Genomic DNA, 22,163 nt, shown 5'->3' with positions numbered 1-22,163 from the left:
ATTTTAAAGAAATATTTAAATAGTGGATGTAAATTTTTAATTAATATAAAAAATTAAAAATAAATAAATAATGAAGTACTAGCTACTAAATGTATTATGTAGGTATAGTTTTGTTTCTTAATGCAAATGTTATTTTTTGCCTTTAAAATAAAATTTTATTACATCAATATAAAATAGTAAAATATAAAAACTCTAAGCTCTTGATTTTCAATTCCACCATCTTCACGTTTCTTTCAAAATAAATCCTCAATATAAAAATACTTCACAATATAATTGGTACTACAATTGGTTTCCAAACTCTACTTGTATGTCAAAAAATATTTGATTTTAGAGATATTTCTAGAATTAAATTATTTATATTTATTTATGAGTTAATATTATATATAAAATCTTAATATTCAAACTAAAAAATTCTGATTTGATAAGAGGTAAATTGCACAACTCATTCATCATTTTATTTGTTCAAAAAACTCAAACTCCAAACTTATTACCAAGAAGGGGAGGAGGGGGTTTTGGTTGGGACTGCATGAGGATAAGGTAGGGTTGAATTGGGAAATAGGCATAATGGCTAGGAACAGGGAATAGGGGCTGGGAACGAGGTTAGGGAAAAGGGACAGTTACACAATGAATCATCAGGTAGAAAATGAAGGTGTGGTATTAACAAAATTAGGGTGTGGTTTTAACAACTTCTTATATATATATATACATATATATGTATGTATCTGATCTTTACATATGCATCTCAAAGAAGATATATTGTCAGTCTAGAAGTTTTTATATTATTTTATTTTATATTATTTTTTAAATTAAAATATATATATTTTAAAAAAGATTACATGAATAGATTGATAATATCCATAAAGACATTAAAATTGCATAGTCGAAATTAGATATGTGGAAAATGTATGTTAATTTAAATTACAAATATATAAAATTTGATGTTTACAATAGATCCTTCACCTGTGTTAACATATAGCTTTTAAAGTTTCAACACAAATCAAACTTGTTTACAGTTATTAAATCTCAATATTTGATAATATTATTGGGTCATAATATCTAAACCTCAAAAATACATTTAATGAAGAAATAATAAATAAAAAAAGAAAATTGAAAAATAATTGTAATATATGCATTACATTAGAATTAAGTTTCAAACATTTCTTGTAAAGCTTACGACTAGAAGAGATAATAAAGTGTTAGTTTATTTTACATTCTTTTCAAACCATTCAACTCATTTTAAATGATTCCTACAAACTCTCTTGTTAGAAGGCCATCAAACAAAATCTCTACAAAAACTACTATCCAAAAAAATCTTGTCAAAATAATTCCAATAAAAAAACAATTTTCGAAAATCTTTTGAAGCAAATTATTGTGAAACCAAACAACAAAATTCAAATCTTGCAAAGACAACAAAAGTCTCATCAACTCATATTATTCCTACGTCTTGTTTACACAATCCCGTTTTACAAACCTTCTCATGTCTTGACACTAAGTTTCAATCGAATTTAGGGCTAGGGTTTGGTGTGGAGCACGACTTGTGGCGTTTCGAACAGGCAGTCGTCGTCGCAATGCGATGAAGCGCACCGTTGCAACGGAGCTTGGGGGACGAAGGCTTCGTCGTCAGGGTTCAGAAGCCTTGATGCCGCACTCGCAATCTTATAGACCCTCCGAGTTATGGCGGAGAAAGCCGCGGAAGTGTCCAAGTCGGTGGCGTTGTTCGTTGCGGCGGGGCTGTGTGAGATCGGAGGAGGCTGGCTGGTGTGGAAGTGGCGCCGCGAGTGCTGGCACTGGGGCTACTTCGTGGTGGGCAGCGCCGTGCTGATCGTCTACGGGATTCTCCCGACGCTGCAATCGCAATCTTTCGGACGCGTCTATGCCGCGTATGGCGGTTTCTTCATCCTGCTGTCCTTCTTGTGGGCGTGGGCATTCGACCACCAGCAGCCCGATCGCTGGGACCTCATCGGGTCTGCAATCGCCCTCGGTGGAGTTTGCGTCGTCATGTTCACGCCGCGGATAACTCACGACGCTCCTTCTCCCGCTCCTTCTATCCCTCCTTATCCCGCCTGATCGCGTCTTCGGCCTTCGTGAAGCCGCGGATTCTACCGCCCGCTCCGGAATCAGTTGAGGTCCCCTACTGATGCCTCCACTCCTCGGTGTTTTTTTAAGACTCTAGCAGTGGGGCGTGCCGAAAAGCCGTTTATTTCTCTCATGGATTCGCATTTTCTCGCTGCGGGGTTCAAGCGTGAGCTGCTGTGAACGTGAATTGGTGGTAGCTTTGAAAATTCGTCAACCTGTCTCGTATCTCATGAAAGGATCACAGTTTCTCATACCAATGGGGCTTCAGCGAAGAGCGAGTTAAGTGCCGGAGCTGGCATGTGCATCCCTGTGTCGGAGAACGCAACTCAATGCAGGTTGATACAAGTTCAAGTCAGGCTGTAGTTGTGGAGATTCATTCACTCTAATCCGTTACCTGGGCGCCATCCTTCTGTTTCTAGTATTTGTATTTGAATCGGAGCACCAACTTCATGAAGCTTGAATTGCGCCCGAGTGTATCATAATTCCATGGATTCTGCATATTGGTCCAAGCAATATAGCTTTGTTACAGTTCTGTAGTGACATGATCTTTCTCAGTTCTCATTTTTCAAAATATGCGTTTCTATGTTTATCCCAAATGAATGAATATTTTCCACTCACCTTGTTGATCTCATAATGAGGTCTCCTTAAATGGCCTTGAGTATTTTCTGTAATCTGAATGTGCTATGATGTGTGTACAGTACATTGATTTTGTTTGTGTGTGCACGCGCGCATACACACAGCATCGAAGAAACAAATCGTTTGATTAAATAAGGATTGAGCACTTTTTTAAAGGTAAGTGCAACGAACAGTGCCTCAGTTTTCACATGAAGAAGGTTTAGTTGGGTATATATTCTCACTTGTGGTTACATTACACTCAGGATCTGCAAAAATAGCCTACTCTGAACCCAAAAATGATTCCCAAGTACGGTTAAAGAGAAGAAAAAACAGAAAGTAAGAAAGGAAGAAAGAGAAAAAAAACTTTGTCCTATTGTACAAGCAAAGACAGAATCTCAGACCAATGAGTTTGACCTCTTACCAAGGGTCACTGCAGGATGCTTAAGCGACACAAACGAGGCAACGAAAGCTTGGGATGGTCAGTACTGAAAACCATGGACCAGGAAATGTAGAATCAAACACAGTGTTGCCAGTTCGAGCTTCGACTGAAACCACGGGTCTCCCATCTGCAGATTCTGATTGCTACTGTAGCAGTTCGGGTTGGAGCAAAAAGTGTGCCACCGAAGCTGTGGCATGCAATGAAGGATAAGAAGGGAACAGATGACGCGGCCATCACTAGAATTAATGAGCAGAAGATACTAGTGACAGGAAGCACACGAAGCTTACGAAACCTATTATGGACCCAAGTTTACTTACAGGGATAATCTTGCCAGCTCGATTCGAGTCGGCTCACTGAACCAGCGGCTAACATCTCTTACGAGGCGAAAATAAAAATGAGGGTTAACGTCACTATATCACCCTTTTCGCATCATGCAAACGAATCTCAGTACTTGTAAGGTTATTCGATGCAACCCCGTCGACAACCTCCCCACCAGTGTCACAAAACTGTACCTTGTAATGTCTATCCTGTTACCGTGGGTTTCATCGAGCTCTTTGTGTTTGCATTGCAAGATACAGTGAAAGGAACTACTACTGGAAGCGTGTAGATGCTGGTTTCATGAGAAACTCTGCAATATATAGCAGATATCTGAGAGAAAGTAACAAGCCGACGGCGCAATTTTCCACTTGGTTTCTGTCATGTGCTCAAATTCTGTGTGGCGATAGAGAGGAAGTTCATTGCATGGAATCCATTTCAAGGATAACAACTTGGTCAGTACAGGATTCAGAAATGGCACTGTTAAGATATGTACTGAGGGAAGGGTTCAGTTGAAAGAAGGCTTAACCTATTCCAACTTCATCAGAATCTGGCAACGTTGTGCTCACTATTATTGTGCCTTCAACAATAAACCTTTCAATATAAATCCTTGTTCTCAAACAATTAAGAGTGGAACATGACAAGGTTATTTCTACATCATGAATTTCATTTTAAATGACTATATAGGAATATCAAGAGGAGCACAAATAGAAAGACATACATTCTAGATGATTATTATTTGATTTTGTTAGACATCTTAATTTAGAAAGAGGAAAGATAAACATTCAAAATATTTTTTTGAAGATGAAACTGCTTAAGATTAATCCTGAAAAGATTGGTATTTTGGGTTTCTAAATTAGAGCATTCTTGAACAAATGTTTTTATTTTCTCATTAAAAAACTATTTTATTTTGACATATATTTAAATTTTATAATAATAGGTGTAGCAATCATTGAATTAACTATATGCCAAACCAAGATTAAAAAAAAAATGAGAAAAAATATATAGAAATACATTATAATTATATTTTCTACTTGGTATAAGAAGCACTAAAGTTTACAAGACTAATAAATAAATAAATTAGACTAGGTTTTTGCTTCTAATGCAACCATAATTGTATGTCTTAATAAAATTGCAAAGTAGTTGTTACATCTTTGTAATATATAGGGTATGGTTATAGATATGCTTTAAAATTAACATGTGTATATTAAATAATTGATAAACATATTTCAATTAGGTTCTAATTAAAGTCAAGGAATAATAATATATATGCTTGTAGTTTATAATATATAAAAATAATTGATAAAAGAATTTCAAAGAAAATACCTAACTGTAGAATGTATAGAGCTATTAAAAAAAAAAAGAATATACAAAATATTAAACTTAATTTTAAAAAATAACACTTTACTTAATTTATTCTAAAGAAACTACTTCTTATTAGATAATATGTAGTTACTCTTAATTTTTTTATACAAATCATTTCAAATAATTAAAATATATTAATATATAATCATATAAAAAATAATTTGTTTAATTAAATTTTTAATAATTAGATTACTTCTGGTAAGAAACCAGATTAAAAAAATTGGTGTGATAGGTCAATAAATTCGTAAGAATATTGATAAAGACTTTTTTTATAAATTCTTTTAGAAACAATAATAATTATTCAAATATAAAATTTAAAAATAATAAAAAGTAGATTTTGATGTTTTTTTAAAAAATAAAATTATAGTAAAAACATATATGTTTTAATTTTGGAATTTTAATTTTTTTTAAAAAATAGCATAGTTTAGAAGATTAAATATTGAAGAAGTATTAGACATTTAAAAGAAGAATAAAAACATTATTAAGTTAATTTTTCTTCTTACATCAAATCTTAGAATTTGTGTAATCACAAAAAAATAATAATAATAAATTAATCAATTAAAATAACTTTTTTTAGATACAAACAACATGATCAACAACAATTGAAATTAAGAATAATCATAAATTGCTTAAAAAATATAATAAAAAGAAATAATACAAGCATATTTATTTAACACATAAAAAAACTAAAAAAAATACCAACTCAATTAATAATAAAAAAAATCACAATTAGACAATTAAATATTATTGACTATTCTATACAACTTTATCTTAGTGAAGAAGCAACATAGCAATTACAATAGAACAATAAGACAAGACAATTGCAACAACAATTTAGACCAAATAATAATTAAATATATTTTTAAAGAGAATTTTAAATTAATATATGATTATCTAATTAATATTAAAGATATATCTAAATTTAAATTAAAGATTCAAATTTTTAGGTAATAATAATTATAATAATAATTCTTAATTTTTTTGTTCTATGACAAAATTTCAACTCATAAACATCAATATAGACGTAGACAATGACCTTCTACAAAACAAGTTAGATAAAAACTCTATACATTACTAGTAATATAAAGATTGTGATCATATTTAAAAGCTTAATAAACAAACTTTACAAACTTCACTTAAATAATACCTAGATCAAAATTTTAATGTGGCATGTGTTGAAATAGCAAGCCAACAACTTCTTGTAGTTTATATAAAGACCATAAAATCTTTAATGATTGTAATAGAGCCAAAATGTTGCATTCTTAGAACTTTAAAGTTGCCTAAAGTAGTTATACTATTTATTAAGTTTAATACAACTTACATACATTATACTTCTATTTATCTTACATTATAGTAAATAATTAATACCTAATATATACCAAGACAATAAGATTTTAGAAATCAATGTATATAAGATAATATTGGAATGCAAACTTTACCTAGGTTTAATATTATCCAAATTCATTGGATCTTCCTATAGAGTTTGAATATTATAATATTACATATACTAGAATATTGAAGTATCTTATATTGTAAAAAATCAACATATTTATATATTTATCTTTGACAATGGTAGTACATCCAATAGATTTGAATTGCTTTGGCTACCACAAAATTATACCAAATAGTTATACTACAAGTAATTTCAATGTAATTCCTTCTATAAAATAAGTTTCTAATTGTAGAATCAAACACCATTTTGAAGCAATTTTAACTAATTCAATGGAGGCACAAGAGAAAATAGTACAATAGTAACAATAAGAAATATATATAACAAGTCCTGGCCAATCAAAATAGCTTACAATTACCAATTGCTATAAAATACAAACTGAACTTAAAGTAAGATAAATAGACAAAGTTAAGACCTCTTTTTAATGATATTAAATGATTAAATTAAATTATTGTTAAGATTTCTAGCATGCAAAAAAAATGATACCCGCTTCCCGATTCCCTGTAGATACCCGGTGATACCCTCCATCTCCGTTGTTTTGGCTCCACTTCATCGTTGCTCATGGCGATGGCGACAATTGCTCTCACGAAACAAAGTATTCGGCAGATTGTGATGGCAATTGCTTAGGCTTGGCTTAGTTTCCATTGCGAGGAGTTCTTCAATTTAGCGTGGGTGAAAGCTGAAGGAATAGATTGCGAGTTTCTCATTGCGATACTTATTCTTCTTCTTCTGCTCTTGTAGCTGGGGTTTACTTATATCAACCTAACGAGGTGTTCAGTGTTGAGGATTTTGAGGAAGGATGTTAAACTCGGGGGACACGGCCAGTCTTCTGGCCGTTCTGGTAGAGGAGCGATCGCTGGAGAGCCACTTATCGGCCTTTGCCATGGCGTTTAAGCGCCACCAGCATTTCAAGGCTTGTTATTGCCTGACTCTGCTCCTCGAGGTTTGTTGGAGCCTTCAGTTTTGTGCTTTGCGTTTTTATTTTTTATTTCCTCTGCAAGCGGTGTACGAACTTGCGAGTGGATGATCGTAATGAGGGCTATTTGTGCGGTGCATTTCATTGTTCAGTCTGACGTCTCGACTGATTGACATTGTCGCAATCCTTCTTCGGTGATGTTATAAAAGTGAGTAGGAGCGGTCATAGTTTCTATTTGGGTGATGGATTGATTTTTGATCACAGTCTCACCAAGTTTTTCAAATGTGGAGAAACGTTTCAGATTTATTAAGTAGTGGTCTGGTAAATTGTGTCACTATTCACAATGGAAATCAAGATTTAATAGCAGATTGTACTACCCTAATACAGGTTTTGAGTGGTTTTGCGGTCAATCAATCATAGGCTGGACAACACGAACTTGATGTCGTTGAGACCAAATCGTATTGTGTTGAGTTGTTTCTACAGTTGTGTAGTGGAGCCGTTTGATGTCTGTTTGTCATGTGGACGTCCTTATATTGTGATTTTATTTACACAGGGACGTCTCTGAGTACACATGCAAGCGCCACGCCGGTATAATTGTGACGTGAACATGCTGGATACGTGAGGGGTTGAAATCTAGGGTTTTAAAGGATATTCCTCCAATCAGTATGGAGTAAGTCGAGAAGTGATGGTTATGTGTTTACTGTTACTTTTGGTTGATATGCCTAACTTCAACCATCTTTGTGGACATTGTTTTTTTTAGGATCGGCGGCTTTTAAAGCAGACTCAGCGCCTTGTGGCTTTTTATATTCTGTTTGAATTGTATCGTGGCGAACAATCAAGCATTAATCCCTTTATGTCAGTCCTTATTGATGTAAGTGCCCAACATGTCTCATCTTGAGGAAAATCTTAGTAGTCTTGATAGTCTTTGCGATGATTACGAAGGTGATAAGGTTATTCAGCTTGAATTGTTTCTTGCAAAACTACGTTAGACATTCGTTTACAACTACTACAATATCCATGATGCAGGCAGCGTCTAATGAGGCAGCAGATAAGATGGAGCGTGCATTTCTACAAATCCTTCTGCAGTCTTTGAATAGCAACAACAAAGAAGTAAGTGTGTATGTTGTTTTACTTCACTTTATGCCTGGGGATGTGTCGGATACTAGAATGAATGTGAATTTGCAATGTTTAAGAACGCGTCGTTGTGTTTGTCCTGCTGTTTTCTTTCCCTCTTACAGTCAACCTATTCAAATTTTCTGCTTATTAATATGGTTTTCTTGCAGCTTTCGATGAAATCAGCCAGTGAGTTTATCTCAACATTCGACCCCTCGGTGCATGTACAACCTCTGTTTTCACTGCCCACCTTAAAAATCACAACATGTCATCCTCTATTTTTTCTTCTTTTTCACATGGTTTTTTTTTTCCTTGGAAGGAAGTATTTTGATTCTTATGGTTTGGAAATGCAAAATATTCATGGTTTTCTACTGCAGTAAATTGGACCGTTTGTTTATTGGAATTGAGTAGATCATGATAATACGCGGTTTCCATCTTGGGCTTCTTACAGAAATTTCTAAGCGCTGAGGCATTGAAATCAAGATATGCTGGCAATCTTCCACCCGAGCCCCGCATAAGCAGTTTCAAGAAGGCATCGATCAGCAATATAATCCCCGATCCAGATATACCTCTGGGCTTTGCTCTTGATTCTACAGAGTAGGTGTCTCTTGAGCTACTATTTTCTGAACGTTGAAGTGTTTGTAGTGATACAAACTTGCAACTACGCTTGATAATTTGCTGGGTAGACTATTCACGTAGTGGTTGTTGGCGGTTTCTGCGGGACCTCTTAGTCTTCAGATTGAACGTCTTGTTTCTTCTTACTTATTGTACTGTTAATATTGAACGCTCAACCTGTTGTCATGTATTGTGCATAGGTGAAGTATAGTGCCTCGTATTTTTGTGTCACTGTATTTGAGGTTTGCTTACAAGCAGCTTCTTTATGATACACATGGTTTGACTAGCACATGTGTCCTGATTACAGACATGCTGTGCCAGGAGGTGTGACACAGCTCGGTGCTGGGAACAGAGGAGCTGCGGCTGCGGAATTGGTACAGTCTTCTTCGCTGAATGGACTTGAACCTCCTTGGGTGCGCCCTGCCCCTCCAAGACTTCCTCCCCAGCAAGGAGAGGTAAGTAGTTGACAGTCTGTTACATAGCAGAATTAGTCGTTTACCCTCAGATCTTTCAGGGCTACATGACTCTCATTACATACAGTAATCTTTCTCCTGTTCCTGATTACATGGTTGTTACACTCAAGTAGATGGTATTGCTGCGGAGGACCTCCACTTTTTGTCATCTTTGTGGTTGTCCTTCGCAGAGGATCAGCTCAAATACCTGAAAATCCTCCTGCTTCAAAGGGCTCAACGGAGCATCTTTTACTACATTGTGTTGATATGATGAGGTACTTTTTACGAACTTGTGTGGAGTAAGGTTTATATTCATATCATCCTCTGAAATGTTTGCTTACAGATGATTTGGCTAATTCCAGACACCCAACATGAGCTTATGTGGGATTATGGGATGTGTGCCGATACCAGCCGTGATGCTGCTATCCGAGATCTTATAAATCGTGCTTTGAAAGGTCCTTTGGCACCTGCGCAGCAAAAGGTCCTTTTTCTTCCTTAACTGCATCTGTTGACCCACTCCTGCAACACTTTTCTATTCGTGACTGTGGTAACATTCTAAGCACTTTCAGTTAGGCTTGACTTAATGCATGTTGTAGGTTTTATCGAGCATCTTAGTGAAATTTTCACAATTCAACTATTTTTAGTTGTTACAGTCGATCTTATTTGCAAATGCTCTTTTTTCTTGTAACAGAAAGTCCTAATGGAGCTAGAAGCTGATCCTAAACTTGTATACCACTGCGGGCTTACCTCACGACGTTTGCCTGTACATCCCGAACCTACTGCTTGATTAATTCATGAATACGCTGTCGTAATAGTTTCACTGTTCAGCTTGTAACGCAACTTCCCAGGAGTACCGTGTTTTCGGTATCTTAATGACATGGTGATAGGCCCTAATCTAAGAATAGGATGATTGAAGTTCGCGTACTTTCTGGTTTGCTCGAAATTTCTGGACGCATGGAACATATGCTGCGTCACTTTATTCATTATTACCAAATTAACGTGTTTGTTGCTGTACTCTGTAGCTCCTTCAGCTTGGACCGTCCAGTTTTGTTGCCTGTCTTGAAAGTTGATTGTGTTTTCTTTTCGTCTTTGGCAGGAACTTGTAGAAAATAATTCTGTAATTGCTGTTGAAGTTTTGCTGAAGTTGATGAATTCCAACCAGATTATAGAGTAAGAAACCGATTGATTATGTGCTGTAAGCCTTGAACACTAGTGTTTTACTAGACATGATGCTTGTGGGAAAATTAACCTTGTACTTCCATAGACTTCTTTGATCTGTGTAGTGATGTATTGGAGTGGGTTATGATGTTGAATGAACATTTGCGTTGCATCGTTTCTTGTGGATATTGTCCTCTCCCTTTCCATGTATGATCATTCTGATAGAAGTGAGACTTTTGCAGCTATTTTAAAATGCTTGTCAATATGGATATTAGTCTACACTCGATGGAAGTTGTGAATCGCCTTACAACAGCTGTGGATCTTCCTACTGAGTTTGTGCATATGTACGTCTCCAACTGTATTTCATCGTGTGAAAATATCAAGGTGTGTGTCCTTTCTTACTCAAGTTTTGCAAGTTTGTCAATTCAACATTCCCTTTTCATAGCCATTTTTGTGTGCTTCTTGTGGGAGCCTTGTCACAACCTAACAATCGCGTTGTGTACTGTCTAGGACAAGTGCTTGCAAAACCGTCTGGTTCGATTGGTTTGTGTCTTTTTGCAAAGCTTGATTCGAAACAAGACAATCAACGGTATGAAAGCTGTTGGTTTCTGTGTTGCAAATATTTTGCAGTGACATATAGAGATGGCGCACCATACGATGTAGGACTATGTTATTGGTGTTTATTTTCCATACCTTACTAGTGACTACTTTGTAAGCACAAGATCTTACAAAGGGATTTGTATGCTTGTGCATAATACGAATTGGTCTGTATCAACCTGACTGAAATTCCGGTGTGCCTGGTTGTAGTGCAAGACTTGTTCATAGAGGTTCAGGCGTTTTGCATCAACTTTTCACAGATACGAGAGGCTGCCACTCTTTTCCGACTTCTGAAGACATTGGAATGCTGATTAGCAGATCTTGTATTTTCTCCCCAATCGTGGTGAATAATTTTTAGATAGATCGGCAAGGATTGATACGTAGAGGGGTAACCACTCCCCAATGGTTGTGTAAAGTACTAAGATCTCATGTCCGAATTCTTGGGACACACATTCAATACATTTTCTTAGTTACTTCTACCCTGCACTTGTCTGTGTTTTTCTTTTTCTTTTTTTCTTTTTTTCTTTTTTTCTCTTAGGTTTGTCATGCTGGGTTCAGCAGCCCTCTAGTCGATCAGCTGGTGCATGATTTAGGAGAGTACCGCAACTGCAACTAAGTCATGGTTTTGATGATGAATCAGTCTGCTCAAAGCAGGAACTGATTTAGTGCGTAGGTCGTGTAATGATTTAGAATCTTTAAGATTGGCAATCCCTTGGATGTTTTTCTGTCGTTTTTACAGAGCAGTGTCTCATGTACTGTCGCTTTGGTTATCTATTTGTTGCATGTACTTGATCCCGAAATCAAATTGAATCCCACATTTTGCAGGTTCTGTCTTTGTGTCGGTAACAGCTTCTAAGCTTCCATCCCTTTCTGTTCGCCGAGGCTACGGGAATGTGGTGTCACTTTGAAGTTGCCTTTACTTGGACAAATGTGTAGCGAAAGTTAGTCACATCACCTACTTCAAAACACATTCTAATTCCTTCTTCTTCTTCTTCTTCTGCACGTTAAGGTGCTTACTCATTCATGCATGTAAATTGGGCAAAAAGAGCAGCACCTGTGTAGCACACTCATGCGAATAGAATGGCAAGGCATTCTCAAATTGTTTCACATTGACACAAATTGAAGTGGATAAACTAATGAATACGTTTATATTATCTATCATGATGTCTAATGGAAGGCAAAGGTACAACACCCTGGAGTATATCATAAAGAGTAGAAGAAATACAATTGTTGCTATGACACTACCATCATGTTGTCCATGTGAGAAAAAGAAGACCAACGTAAAGAAGACCCCTCCCACTTACAGCTCCCCTTCCATATAATAAGCTTCAACTGGAAGTAACGTCATAAAGAAATTTATGACGCATATCCTGATAGCTAATTGATCACACAAATCATTAAGTGTAAATATATCTATATATATATACATATATATTTATATATACCCACACAGATCAGGGATATAGAATAATTGGTGGAATAAGATGAATAAAGAAAAGAGGTAGGGAGAAAGGGTAGTGAAGTAGTATTTTTTTAAGAGGGTAAAATAATGGTAGAATGATTGGGGTTCTCTAGCATAAGGTACTCCCAAGTCACCCACCGCCCTATATAGTTTGCTGCTTAATTAGATGATCTTTTTTTAAAAACAATTATATAGTCTTTAGCAAAGAAATGTGAATATGGATTTCCCTTTTAATTACTATTGTACATGTTGGAGTCGTCTAGTCTGCTACAACATCCTGACTCCCCAACATTCTCTCATTCATTCTAATTAGATTGTGTGAATTAAACATACCTTACTTTACACACATCCACATTCATCCATTTCTTTGCTGAGGTGTACTTCCCGCGTCGGGCATTTGACTTCGTTCGAATCGATGCCACCTGGGCGGCTCCACGTCAGCATAGGTTTCGGTGGGCTGTAGTTACGGCGGTCAAAGTCAAGTCCACGTCTGAATTTAACCGGATCCCTGCTAAAGTTGGAGGGGGTTGGGGTTTTCCCACCCAGCCCGGCCCCCCTTGTTCCCTGGGCTGGTGTGGAAGAGCTTTGCCAAATTTAACCGAGCCATGGCTTTCTTCAAACCATGAAGGCTATGGTATCATTCTTTTGAAGCAGTCAAACTTTCTTCCAATTTCTTCACTTGCGTAGATCGTATCAAATTTTCATTTAGAAATACATATGGATAGAAATACAAAAGCTATTCTATCTCCTATTCTAAAATTATATCCTTTAAGTTTAATATCAATGGATAGTAAATTTTATTGGAAAGTTCAATGCAAAACAAGCACTACATATCAAATGCTTGATCAATGTATCCATTCTTACAATTTTTTCTCACTTTTTTCTCACTTTTTCTCAATTTTTTTTTTTTTTTTTTTTTTTTTTTTCCAGTTTTTTCTTCAATTTTAATTTTAATGATTTTTGTTATATTTCTTCAATACTAACACATGTGACAATACGCTGATTTTTACTTTCATTTATTCAAGCATAACATTGGAATTCTATAGAATTCAAAATCACAACATTGCATGGATTATTTCTCTTTTACCTCTAGTAACTTAATGTTATGTTTTTTAGAATTGTAATTTTTGTTCAAGTCTTAGACTTGTGACAGATATTTTTGTACTTGACACAATCTTTGTTTTGTTTTTTGTTTGTTTGTTTTTATTATTTTTTTCTTTTCTTCTTCTTCTTCTTCTTCTTCTTATTATTATTTGGGTGTATGTGTTGTACATTCTACCACTGAGAACAATACCAAAACTTATGTACTGACTAAGATTTTTAAGATGCATACAATTGCAATTAGTTAAGTTTATACTATTAAATTATCCCTAACTGATAAGAAATACAATATGCACATACACATATACTTGTATTTGTACTTTTGATATTTTTAATATGTACTATACTATTATGAATAATTTTAAATTAATTACTAAAATTATGTATTTTTTGTTTGTATTTTTTTGTTATAACAACTAGTTGCAAAAGTTATCGTGCTTTGCTTGAATCTCTCTCTCTCTCTCTCTCTCTCTCTATCTCTCTTTATATGTGTATATATATATATATATATATATATATATATACTTTTTGAGGGAGGATTTAAAACCAAAATTTTATACTATATTCAATAATAAATTTCTAAAATCATGTAAATGATTTTTTTATTGTGACCTAGTAGTCAAATGAAAGTGACTCCAGGAAAAATTAATTTTTTGGGGTCGAAATGCATTAAAATCATTTTCCAAGACAGATACCAAGTTATATATTTCCAATTAAAGTCATTTCTCTCTCCAAGGTGAAGTAAGTGTAAGTAAGTTCTGGGCCAGTGGGCCAGAAGTGCCAATGGTCCTTGGCCCAGAACATAACAATTCCAGTTTTCAGAATTGTCACCCTGGATCTGGAGTTCTGGGGGGGGGGGGGGAAGGGCATCTGTTCCCATCCCATTCCCTCCTCCCCTAGTCGATTCCCTGCCTACCCACTATTTTAAAGCACTGAAATGCCTGGAATCCAAGCACTCGTTTTGGAATTCCGACTGGAATCTGCGTGCTCTTATGCGATTGACTCTTGCCGGAAACATGGGGTCAAGTGTATTTCGTCAGTGAGCCTCCTCATCGTTCACGTCATCCGTCGTATGTATTCGTATTTCATCCAACCGACTTACATTCGTTTCGCATCACCGTCACGATTCGTTCGTTCACCGACGAGGGGGACTTTCATTCGTTCCAGCGAGGGAGGGCTGTGTTTGCAGCGAATATGTGAAGGGGATACCAGAACTGCACGAGGAGGGCAGTGGTGCTGCTTCTTTTGACGCAGGTTCGATTCCACATAAAGCTGAAATAGTAGCGAGTTCCACAGAAAGGAATATTCTACATACGATAGACCCTAGATTATCAGATGGGTGATATAGTGTAAATAGCGTGATTAGTGTAAAATAGGATTGCTCTCTGTAGCATGGGCAATGATTCTCAGGTTGGGGAGAAACTGACTGGGTCTTTGCCGCCGCACCCCCGAATCATGGGAAGCATGAGCCACGTTTTGGATTAATGAAATAGTTTTGGATGAAAACCATATGTCGGATTCTGAGCGTTGGGTTTCGGTTGTGCAGGAATCTCATGAGCTCGTGAAGTCAAAGTTCAGCACATCTGTCAATTGTCATTTCACAAGTCCTTCGTTTCGTTGCTAGCCGTGTATATGTTTTTATTGTATAATATCTTATTTTTTCAAATGATATATGATTTATTGTGTATATACTATTGGTACAAAGTACCACAGTAGAGTATATAAATGAGGTTGCGCAAGGCTCAAACATCATGTTTCACACTTGTGTAATGTATTATAGTATTGCTTTTAATCTAACACCTTTTGTCTCTCTTTTTTTCAATCCCAGTAAATTATGGATCTACTTTTGCAGTTAAAGAGAAGATTGCATTCATTTCAAAGCAGTAGTTGAAAGAATCTTGCTTTGACAAACTTACAAAGTGGGAAAATTGAGTGTTATTGATGATTGCCATAGTAATACAAAAAGACTATTCGTTTAGAGAGAAATCACATGATTGATCACTCCTGAGTTGTAAAGACAGAAGACCAAATTAAACTATATGGAAACAATTTTGCTATATGTCTACTTGTACCAAAGAATCCATAAAATTTAATTCTGATTTATTAAAATTAATTATTTTCCCAATAAAATTCTACGATAACCTGCAATTGTATCGAAGTTTTGAGAACATAGTTTTACCATTCAACCTCAAAGCAGCCTGACCAAAGTTATGAGTGCACGACACATCTTACTACAACTTTCTGTTCTTCACTACTTATAACTTTAAAATCAGGTGGATAATATTAATAATAATAAAAAAAATTCATTCCTCTAGAAATGTTATATTTCCTCTCAAAATTTGCACTCTATTTACCATTTTATTTTTTCTTGGTTGGTGTCTCCTCCCTTTATTTTTTCATTTTTACACACGCATTCTATATATATACATACATAAAACATATTCATAAAAGTGGATTAAGCGGAAAGGTTTCTTCATGGAGTTGAAGGGCTCCTAACTCCAAAAGCCCTAGCCCCCTAATGTAGAGGTGCCGCTGCAGCTGCAGTCCCACCCAAAAAGCTGAGTGAGAAGGTTAGAGAGGGAGTGAACGGGGGGGACATTTATTCATGAAGGACATGCAAAAACACGAGAAACGGGGAGAAAAAGGGACAAAAAGGAACTGAAAGAGTTGAATTTGATCTTCGGCGAAGAAGCAGAGAGAGAGAGAGAGAGAGAGCAAAGGGAAAGGGAAGGGAGATTGCTAGTTGGTTGTTACAGTTCAGTTCCACCAAATCTAGCCCCCCTTTGTTTCAGGACCTAAGTGAGACTTGGCATGAGCTGAAGAATCAGATGCTGCATCGAGCAAAGGGGGAGGGAAGTGAATAGGGAGGGAGCACAAGGGGCTGAGGATATAATGGAGTCAAAGATAGAAAGATAAAGGGTCGAGAGAGACTGAGCATCAGCATTAAATAGCAACGGGGAAGGGGATGATGACGATACTTTAAAGCAAGGTCGAGGCTCTCTCCTACAACAGAATAAAGCTTCCAAACGCCCTATCTATCCTGCTTCCCGTGTGTCACTCACTCTGTTTGTATGTGAATGTGCTCGCGTGCGTGCGTGCTTTTCATGAAACTAGGGGAGTGAGAGAGAGAGAGAGAGAGAGAGGGGTGGGACCAAGCAAGCAGCATTGGCTGCAGTGGGAAAAGGCCTCTTTCAACTGCCAGCCGCTGCATTTCTGCTCTCATCGAGCTCCGCTGGACCGTGTCATGTGACCATTCCGAACGCATTCTACTCGCATCATCGTGGAGGTCAACTTCGTTCTGCGACAGGAGCAGTCGGGATTGTTTATTATTATTATTATTATTATTATTTTTGTTTCGCTTAGGAGGTTTCGGGGTGAGATTGTCAGGAAAGGATCTTTGTCCTTCGATGATATTTTGGAAGAGGATTCGAGTTGGACTCGTGCGGAGAGTTTGCGGCTCATTCCTGCTTTGTTACATTTGATTTTCTTTTCTTTTTTCTGTTCTAGTTTTTGTTTTTTGAAGAGGCAATGGTGAGGCGAAACTAGCTTGCGAGTACGACGAGCAAGGCGAGAAGAGATGATGTCCGATGGAGCGCGGGCTAGTTGTTTGAGGTGAGGGTCAAGCGCATTGAATTGTAATGGGGAGGAGAGCAGTCGTCCTGTTTTGTGGTGACATTGAGCAGTCATGTTGAGATGTGTGGCGGCAGCGATCTGGTGGTGATCGTGTGAGTAAATTTCGGTGAAGGATTTTGATCCTTGCGGCGGTTTTAGTGTTCCGTGCAATGTATCTGTTAATAGTGGTGGAGGCGTCTGATGAGAGTACAATTCTAGTTGAGATTATAAAGTGTGTCATGAAGGGAGGATTGGAGCAACTTCTTTGAGCAGATTGAATGCCGGTCGCGCGCAATGTGAGGTGTCTGGAAGGTTGTCCGACGACGAGATAAGTGATTGTTTGTGTGCACCGCCACTATGGGAAAGAGGGTACTCTTGACATACACGCGCAGGAACAAGAGTGATCGTGCAATTTTATATTGTAAACTTTTCTGTGACTTAGCCCAGTGGTCAAATACTCGTAGACGGAAGCTTGTCCTTCTTTTCCAACAATAGTGTGTTTAACATGGTGACTATGAGTGCAAGCAATCTATCTATGAGTGCCCTATCTAGCAAGGGCGAGAGAGGGAGAGAGATAGAGAGAGAAAGATTTACTGGTGAATTAGTTTGCGATAAATTCTCACAGTCCCTACTAGCCCCTCGTTTGAAAAATCAACTCCTCAATTAGTTTTGCAGGCTGGACGAAGTAGCTTCTTAGTGCAGTTTCAAAAAAGCAACTGGCTGCCTGTGTGTGTGTGTGTATGTGTATGTATGTGGTTGTTGTTGTTGATTCACTAATGTCTTTAGTTTTTAAAACTTTTTATTCTTAAAGAAAAGAAAGGAAGGATAATAATATTAGTTGCACAATGGCTGCCGCTAGACCTCGTTGGCACTATTGTAGAGGGTTTGTCTCTCGAGCAAAGTGTATTGGTTGTGCCTTATGTATTCCTCGATTTGAACTGATTAATCTAGTGCATTCTCTGGACACGTTGGGATAGAGATTTTTCGATTTCCAGCTTCCTTCATGTTTCATTTTTCATCCCCTAGTTGCAAAGCTGCAATCGATAAGCGCTTAGTACTGAACTTCGCTTCTTCAGGTTCCGTAGTTACCTTTAGAAGGCCGTTTAGAATATTCGGTGTGTTCAGTTAATTTATCGTAATGAACTACTAGATGATTGGAAATCGCACAGGACTTGCATGCGAAAAAATTATGTTTAACAGGGTATTGATTTTGCGGAGGCTTAAATATGTCCAAAACCGGTTTCCTTCTTCAACCTCCGAACGGCTTTCTTCATGGACTTCAATTTCTCGAGTCTTTGATAGCGCGAACATCTCAGAAGTGAGAAATTCACGTTGGGGCTTCTGTTAGCGGCAACATTTCCACTCATTTAAGTTTTGATGGATATTGTGTCTCAAGGACTTCAGCAAGTTTTTCCGGTTATCGTTGAACTTAATTCATTGTGCTCGCCTCAGAAAGTTAAGTTTTGCTTAGTTTTGTTTTATTTTTTGCTCCAGAGAGGGGTATACCCGATCCATTGATAGTGGAATTGCCTAGTTTTTACCTGGATATTATTCATGGATTATAAAAATCAGCTCTAAATTGTAGAGCCTTTTATACAATGCACCTAGATTATTATGTATTTGACTTTCAGCCGTGCCAAACATGGTGTTGACCTGCTAATAGAGTTGTAAGTCTTTAGTGCACAATAATGCAAAGTATTTTATGGCACGAAAGAACTTGTGGTTATGCCTTGCTGGACACGGTGGATCATCTCATAATGTGCAAAAAATGCCTGAACACCAAGTTCATGTAGATGGCAGCTTGTTAAGGCTTGAGTACAATGTGTTTTCCTTGATGATTAGGATCAGCCTGGACTTATTGCGTCGAATATAAATCCCGATGCTTGAAAAGCGGGAGGTTTTACCTGAGGCCAGTGTGTGGAGGAACCAGCAGAACAATATGCTGAGCGACGTAGCTATGCAATTTGCTCCAGGAGCTGAATTAATGGTTGGAAGGAGCAAGATGCAGCCATGGTCAGAGCACAATGAGTCTTCGTGCATGACCGAGTTAGCGTCTCCTCCAGGTGCGGATATCGAAACAGCTTGTATTTCATAGTTTCAACATCCAAATTAGTGGGGAAGTTGTAGGTATTGTAGTCGGTGAATTTCAGAGATGAGGACTTCGTTAACAGAATGTGCTCTGTCGCAGCCAACCCCACAGCTTTTTGGGATCAAACGATGCACAGCCAAATCGAGTCGAGTAACTTATTTGGTATGACAACTTCAAATATGGACATAGATTTTCAGCCATCGACTCCTACATTCTACTCTTATGCTCGTGAAACTAGTCAAGGTAAGTGTTTGTAAGTAAACGAGGTTTGCTTGTCGGTCAACCTAACTTGATTCAAAATAAGGGTCAAAATATATAGGCGGTGATTCTAACGTACATAGGAATGCATCTTGTATGTGCCTTCTTCGAATCAATGTAGGCTAGTTTCAGTTATTTGAACTAGTTGGGTACAAGTTATAGCGCATGTTTTTATTCCCTCTATTGTTCAGGTAGTGCTAGCACTGGATCGTCTACATATAGCGATCAGGAAGGGGAACGCATGAAGAGGCGGCGTATGCTGCAGTTCACTGGGGTTAACACAGGTGGCTTTGCTCACGACTCGCCGCCTCCTTACGAGAGTGTCATTGGCTCGCCTACAAAGACATTCTCTTCATACTCGTGTTCTTCGTCCTATGCAGTAAGGCATCTAGTTTCTCCGCCTGAAACCAGACTTTTTCACTTTGGATTGTGACAGCCGCGTTGAGCATCTTCTTGAAAAACAGATAAATTCTAACTAGAGAGTTTCTGGGTGCATTGATTCACAGAATTCTCTTTCTTCAGTTTACAGTGGTGACGACTACATGTTGCAACCTTCTGAGTCACCTGGTTTGCCAAGCTCGTCGTGGGTTTCTGGATCTGGTGACGCCATAACCTTCTTTATTTGGTTTTCATTTAAGAAACCTGCGTTATGACATCTTGTACCATTTTTCCAGCAGCTGTTTGGCACACATGCAGGCCAGAATATGATGTTCTTACGGGGGTCTTTCGTGATTATGCAGATGTTTCCACCTCTTGTATGCTTCCCAACATTCAAGAGCCTCTTGACAAGTGGTCTTCTCTAACGTCGTTTGATAACATTCAGTCCTACAGTGCTTCAATGCAAATGTATGTACCGTTAGCATTTTATGTCTTTCGCTTGTGACTACTTTGACAATGGACCCAAGAAACGTATCACAAAAGTGATTATATTGAGATATTTGCAGTCAGCGAAGTCACCTATTGTCTTTTCTGTTATATTGCAGTGGAGATCTTCAGATTCCGACTGATAGTTACATCCCAAACTCATTTGGAGAGATTCATTCTCCACAACAGTGGCAACGGCAATCGTCACCCCCGCCGCAGTCCAGTTTCTGTCGACAACGACAGTCACCACCGCAAATGCAATTTCAGCAGCCTACCCAATGTGAGCAAACTCAACAGCGATGGTTGCAAGCAAAGGCAGAGCCTGGACAGTTGCATAGTCCTCTCACAGCTTTCGCAAAGCCTCCTACTCCGGGTGAACTTCCTTTTCAGCACTCATTCAGAATCTTTATTAGGAAAGTGCGATACGATATGTGCGAAATGAATCCAGAGAAGCTTTGTATTGACATGTACACTTCCTACTGCGTGAATGATGTTGACAATGGTCTCACATGGGCTTATGCAGGTCGGAGGCATTTAGGGCCGAGTAGATTCAAAACGAAGTCGATGACACCCATCGCATTGCCGTTTGCGATGCTGAAACCATCTCCTGCTCAGGGTGATGTGACACTCAGTGATATAAATAAGTTTTTAATGAACCCCCCAACAACACTTACAGACGGGCCATCACCTGTGGAGGAGAAAAAGCCTCCTACTCCTCCAGGAGCGGGCCTTTCTGGAAAATCCGTTTTCGCATGCACCAAGATACGCACTGAAGGTGCTGGCACCATCACCATCTTGAGGACTAAGGGATAAACTTCAGTCATCTCCTAAAGTCGTGAAAATTATCATTAAAGGGCCGAAAACCACCTCGTCTAACGCTGGATGCCTGCCCTGCCACCTTGAACTGACTCTTGTCATGTGGTGTCCACCTTCGTGTAACGTCTTGGCGCGGGACAGTGAGTGTGTAAGTACTCTCTCTACCGAACCCGTTGATAGCTCGATGGTGGTGCTCTGGAAAAAGGCAAAAAAAGTCCTTTCAACCGAAATTACTGTAACATAGCTAGAGCTCATGCATTCCCTAAGATTCATGACTTTTTTTCTTAATTATCCTGCATAGTTGGATTCCAGAGGGACGGTTTTGTAAATTAGCTTGTCGACGGAGAGACCGCCTGGATTATCGAAGAATCTATAATTTGTTACAATTCAATCGCACGGATTTGAGTGCACCCATTTCCTTTCCGATCCCCAACGAAAGTTACTCGTAGTGGAGTTGCATCGTTAGACTCGATTTAGCCCGTGATTTTTTCACGATCCGTTCCATGACTTGTAGATAGATTCGAAGTCGAAACTGTATTTCAGTTCGCTTCAACTGCAAGTCTCCTGCCACTCGCTACACTCTATGAACATTATGCATGAGCTCATCAGAAGCCATCGAAGAGGAGCTCAAAATCTTAGTCGCATGGGGCATCTGCACAGACACAATCTCTGTCTACCATCCATACAAGTTTATAGCTATTTATGAGAGTTATCACATGACTTGATGCCACCCCTTGCCAGTGTTCACTGCGTAGCAGTATTATTTGCACAGCACACTAGATTTCTACGTGTGAAGATACGTGGTAAAGTCTGATATCATTGCAGATATTTAGTTTTAGGAGACCAAAGG

General features: G+C 37.9%; 3 protein-coding genes across 6 annotated transcripts; all 3 read left to right on the top strand.

Annotated features, from left to right (window-relative positions):
• Positions 1–1,674: 1,674 nt before the first annotated feature.
• LOC112275543 (uncharacterized) lies at positions 1,675–2,067 on the top strand. The gene has a single exon (XM_090246824.1). It carries the CDS (start codon positions 1,675–1,677, stop codon positions 2,065–2,067), a length of 393 nt encoding a protein of 130 aa, XP_090102950.1.
• Positions 2,068–6,826: 4,759 nt separating this feature from the next.
• Positions 6,827–11,590, top strand: LOC112275522 (uncharacterized). 3 transcript variants are annotated; one of them, XM_024505943.3, is made up of 13 exons: positions 6,875–7,203; positions 7,730–7,764; positions 7,937–8,047; positions 8,203–8,286; positions 8,460–8,513; positions 8,741–8,886; positions 9,212–9,359; positions 9,700–9,837; positions 10,048–10,119; positions 10,453–10,526; positions 10,757–10,898; positions 11,025–11,103; positions 11,322–11,590. In XM_024505943.3, exons 3-13 carry the CDS (start codon positions 8,030–8,032, stop codon positions 11,420–11,422), a joined length of 1,056 nt encoding a protein of 351 aa, XP_024361711.1. In that variant the 5' UTR covers positions 6,875–7,203; positions 7,730–7,764; positions 7,937–8,029; the 3' UTR covers positions 11,423–11,590. The 3 variants fall into 3 exon arrangements, with proteins under 3 accessions (XP_024361709.1, XP_090102746.1, XP_024361711.1); XM_024505941.2 differs by lacking the exon at positions 7,730–7,764 and having other exon boundaries at positions 6,827–7,203; XM_090246620.1 differs by having other exon boundaries at positions 6,845–7,203; positions 7,730–8,047.
• Positions 11,591–16,420: 4,830 nt separating this feature from the next.
• On the top strand, positions 16,421–21,664 carry LOC112275682 (uncharacterized). 2 transcript variants are annotated; one of them, XM_024506258.3, is made up of 8 exons: positions 16,421–17,286; positions 19,129–19,349; positions 19,475–19,618; positions 19,825–20,012; positions 20,140–20,233; positions 20,374–20,479; positions 20,617–20,870; positions 21,021–21,664. In XM_024506258.3, the coding sequence occupies exons 2-8, from the start codon at positions 19,166–19,168 to the stop codon at positions 21,308–21,310; spliced, it is 1,260 nt and encodes a 419-aa protein (XP_024362026.1). In that variant the 5' UTR covers positions 16,421–17,286; positions 19,129–19,165; the 3' UTR covers positions 21,311–21,664. The 2 variants fall into 2 exon arrangements, with proteins under 2 accessions (XP_024362026.1, XP_024362028.1); XM_024506260.3 differs by having other exon boundaries at positions 18,683–19,349.
• Positions 21,665–22,163: the final 499 nt, after the last annotated feature.

This window comes from Physcomitrium patens, chromosome 23 (genome assembly GCF_059467195.1).
Source record: "Physcomitrium patens ecotype Gransden chromosome 23, ASM5946719v1, whole genome shotgun sequence".
Lineage (NCBI taxonomy): Eukaryota > Viridiplantae > Streptophyta > Bryopsida > Funariales > Funariaceae > Physcomitrium > Physcomitrium patens.
This window is presented reverse-complemented; position numbering and strand designations above follow the sequence as displayed.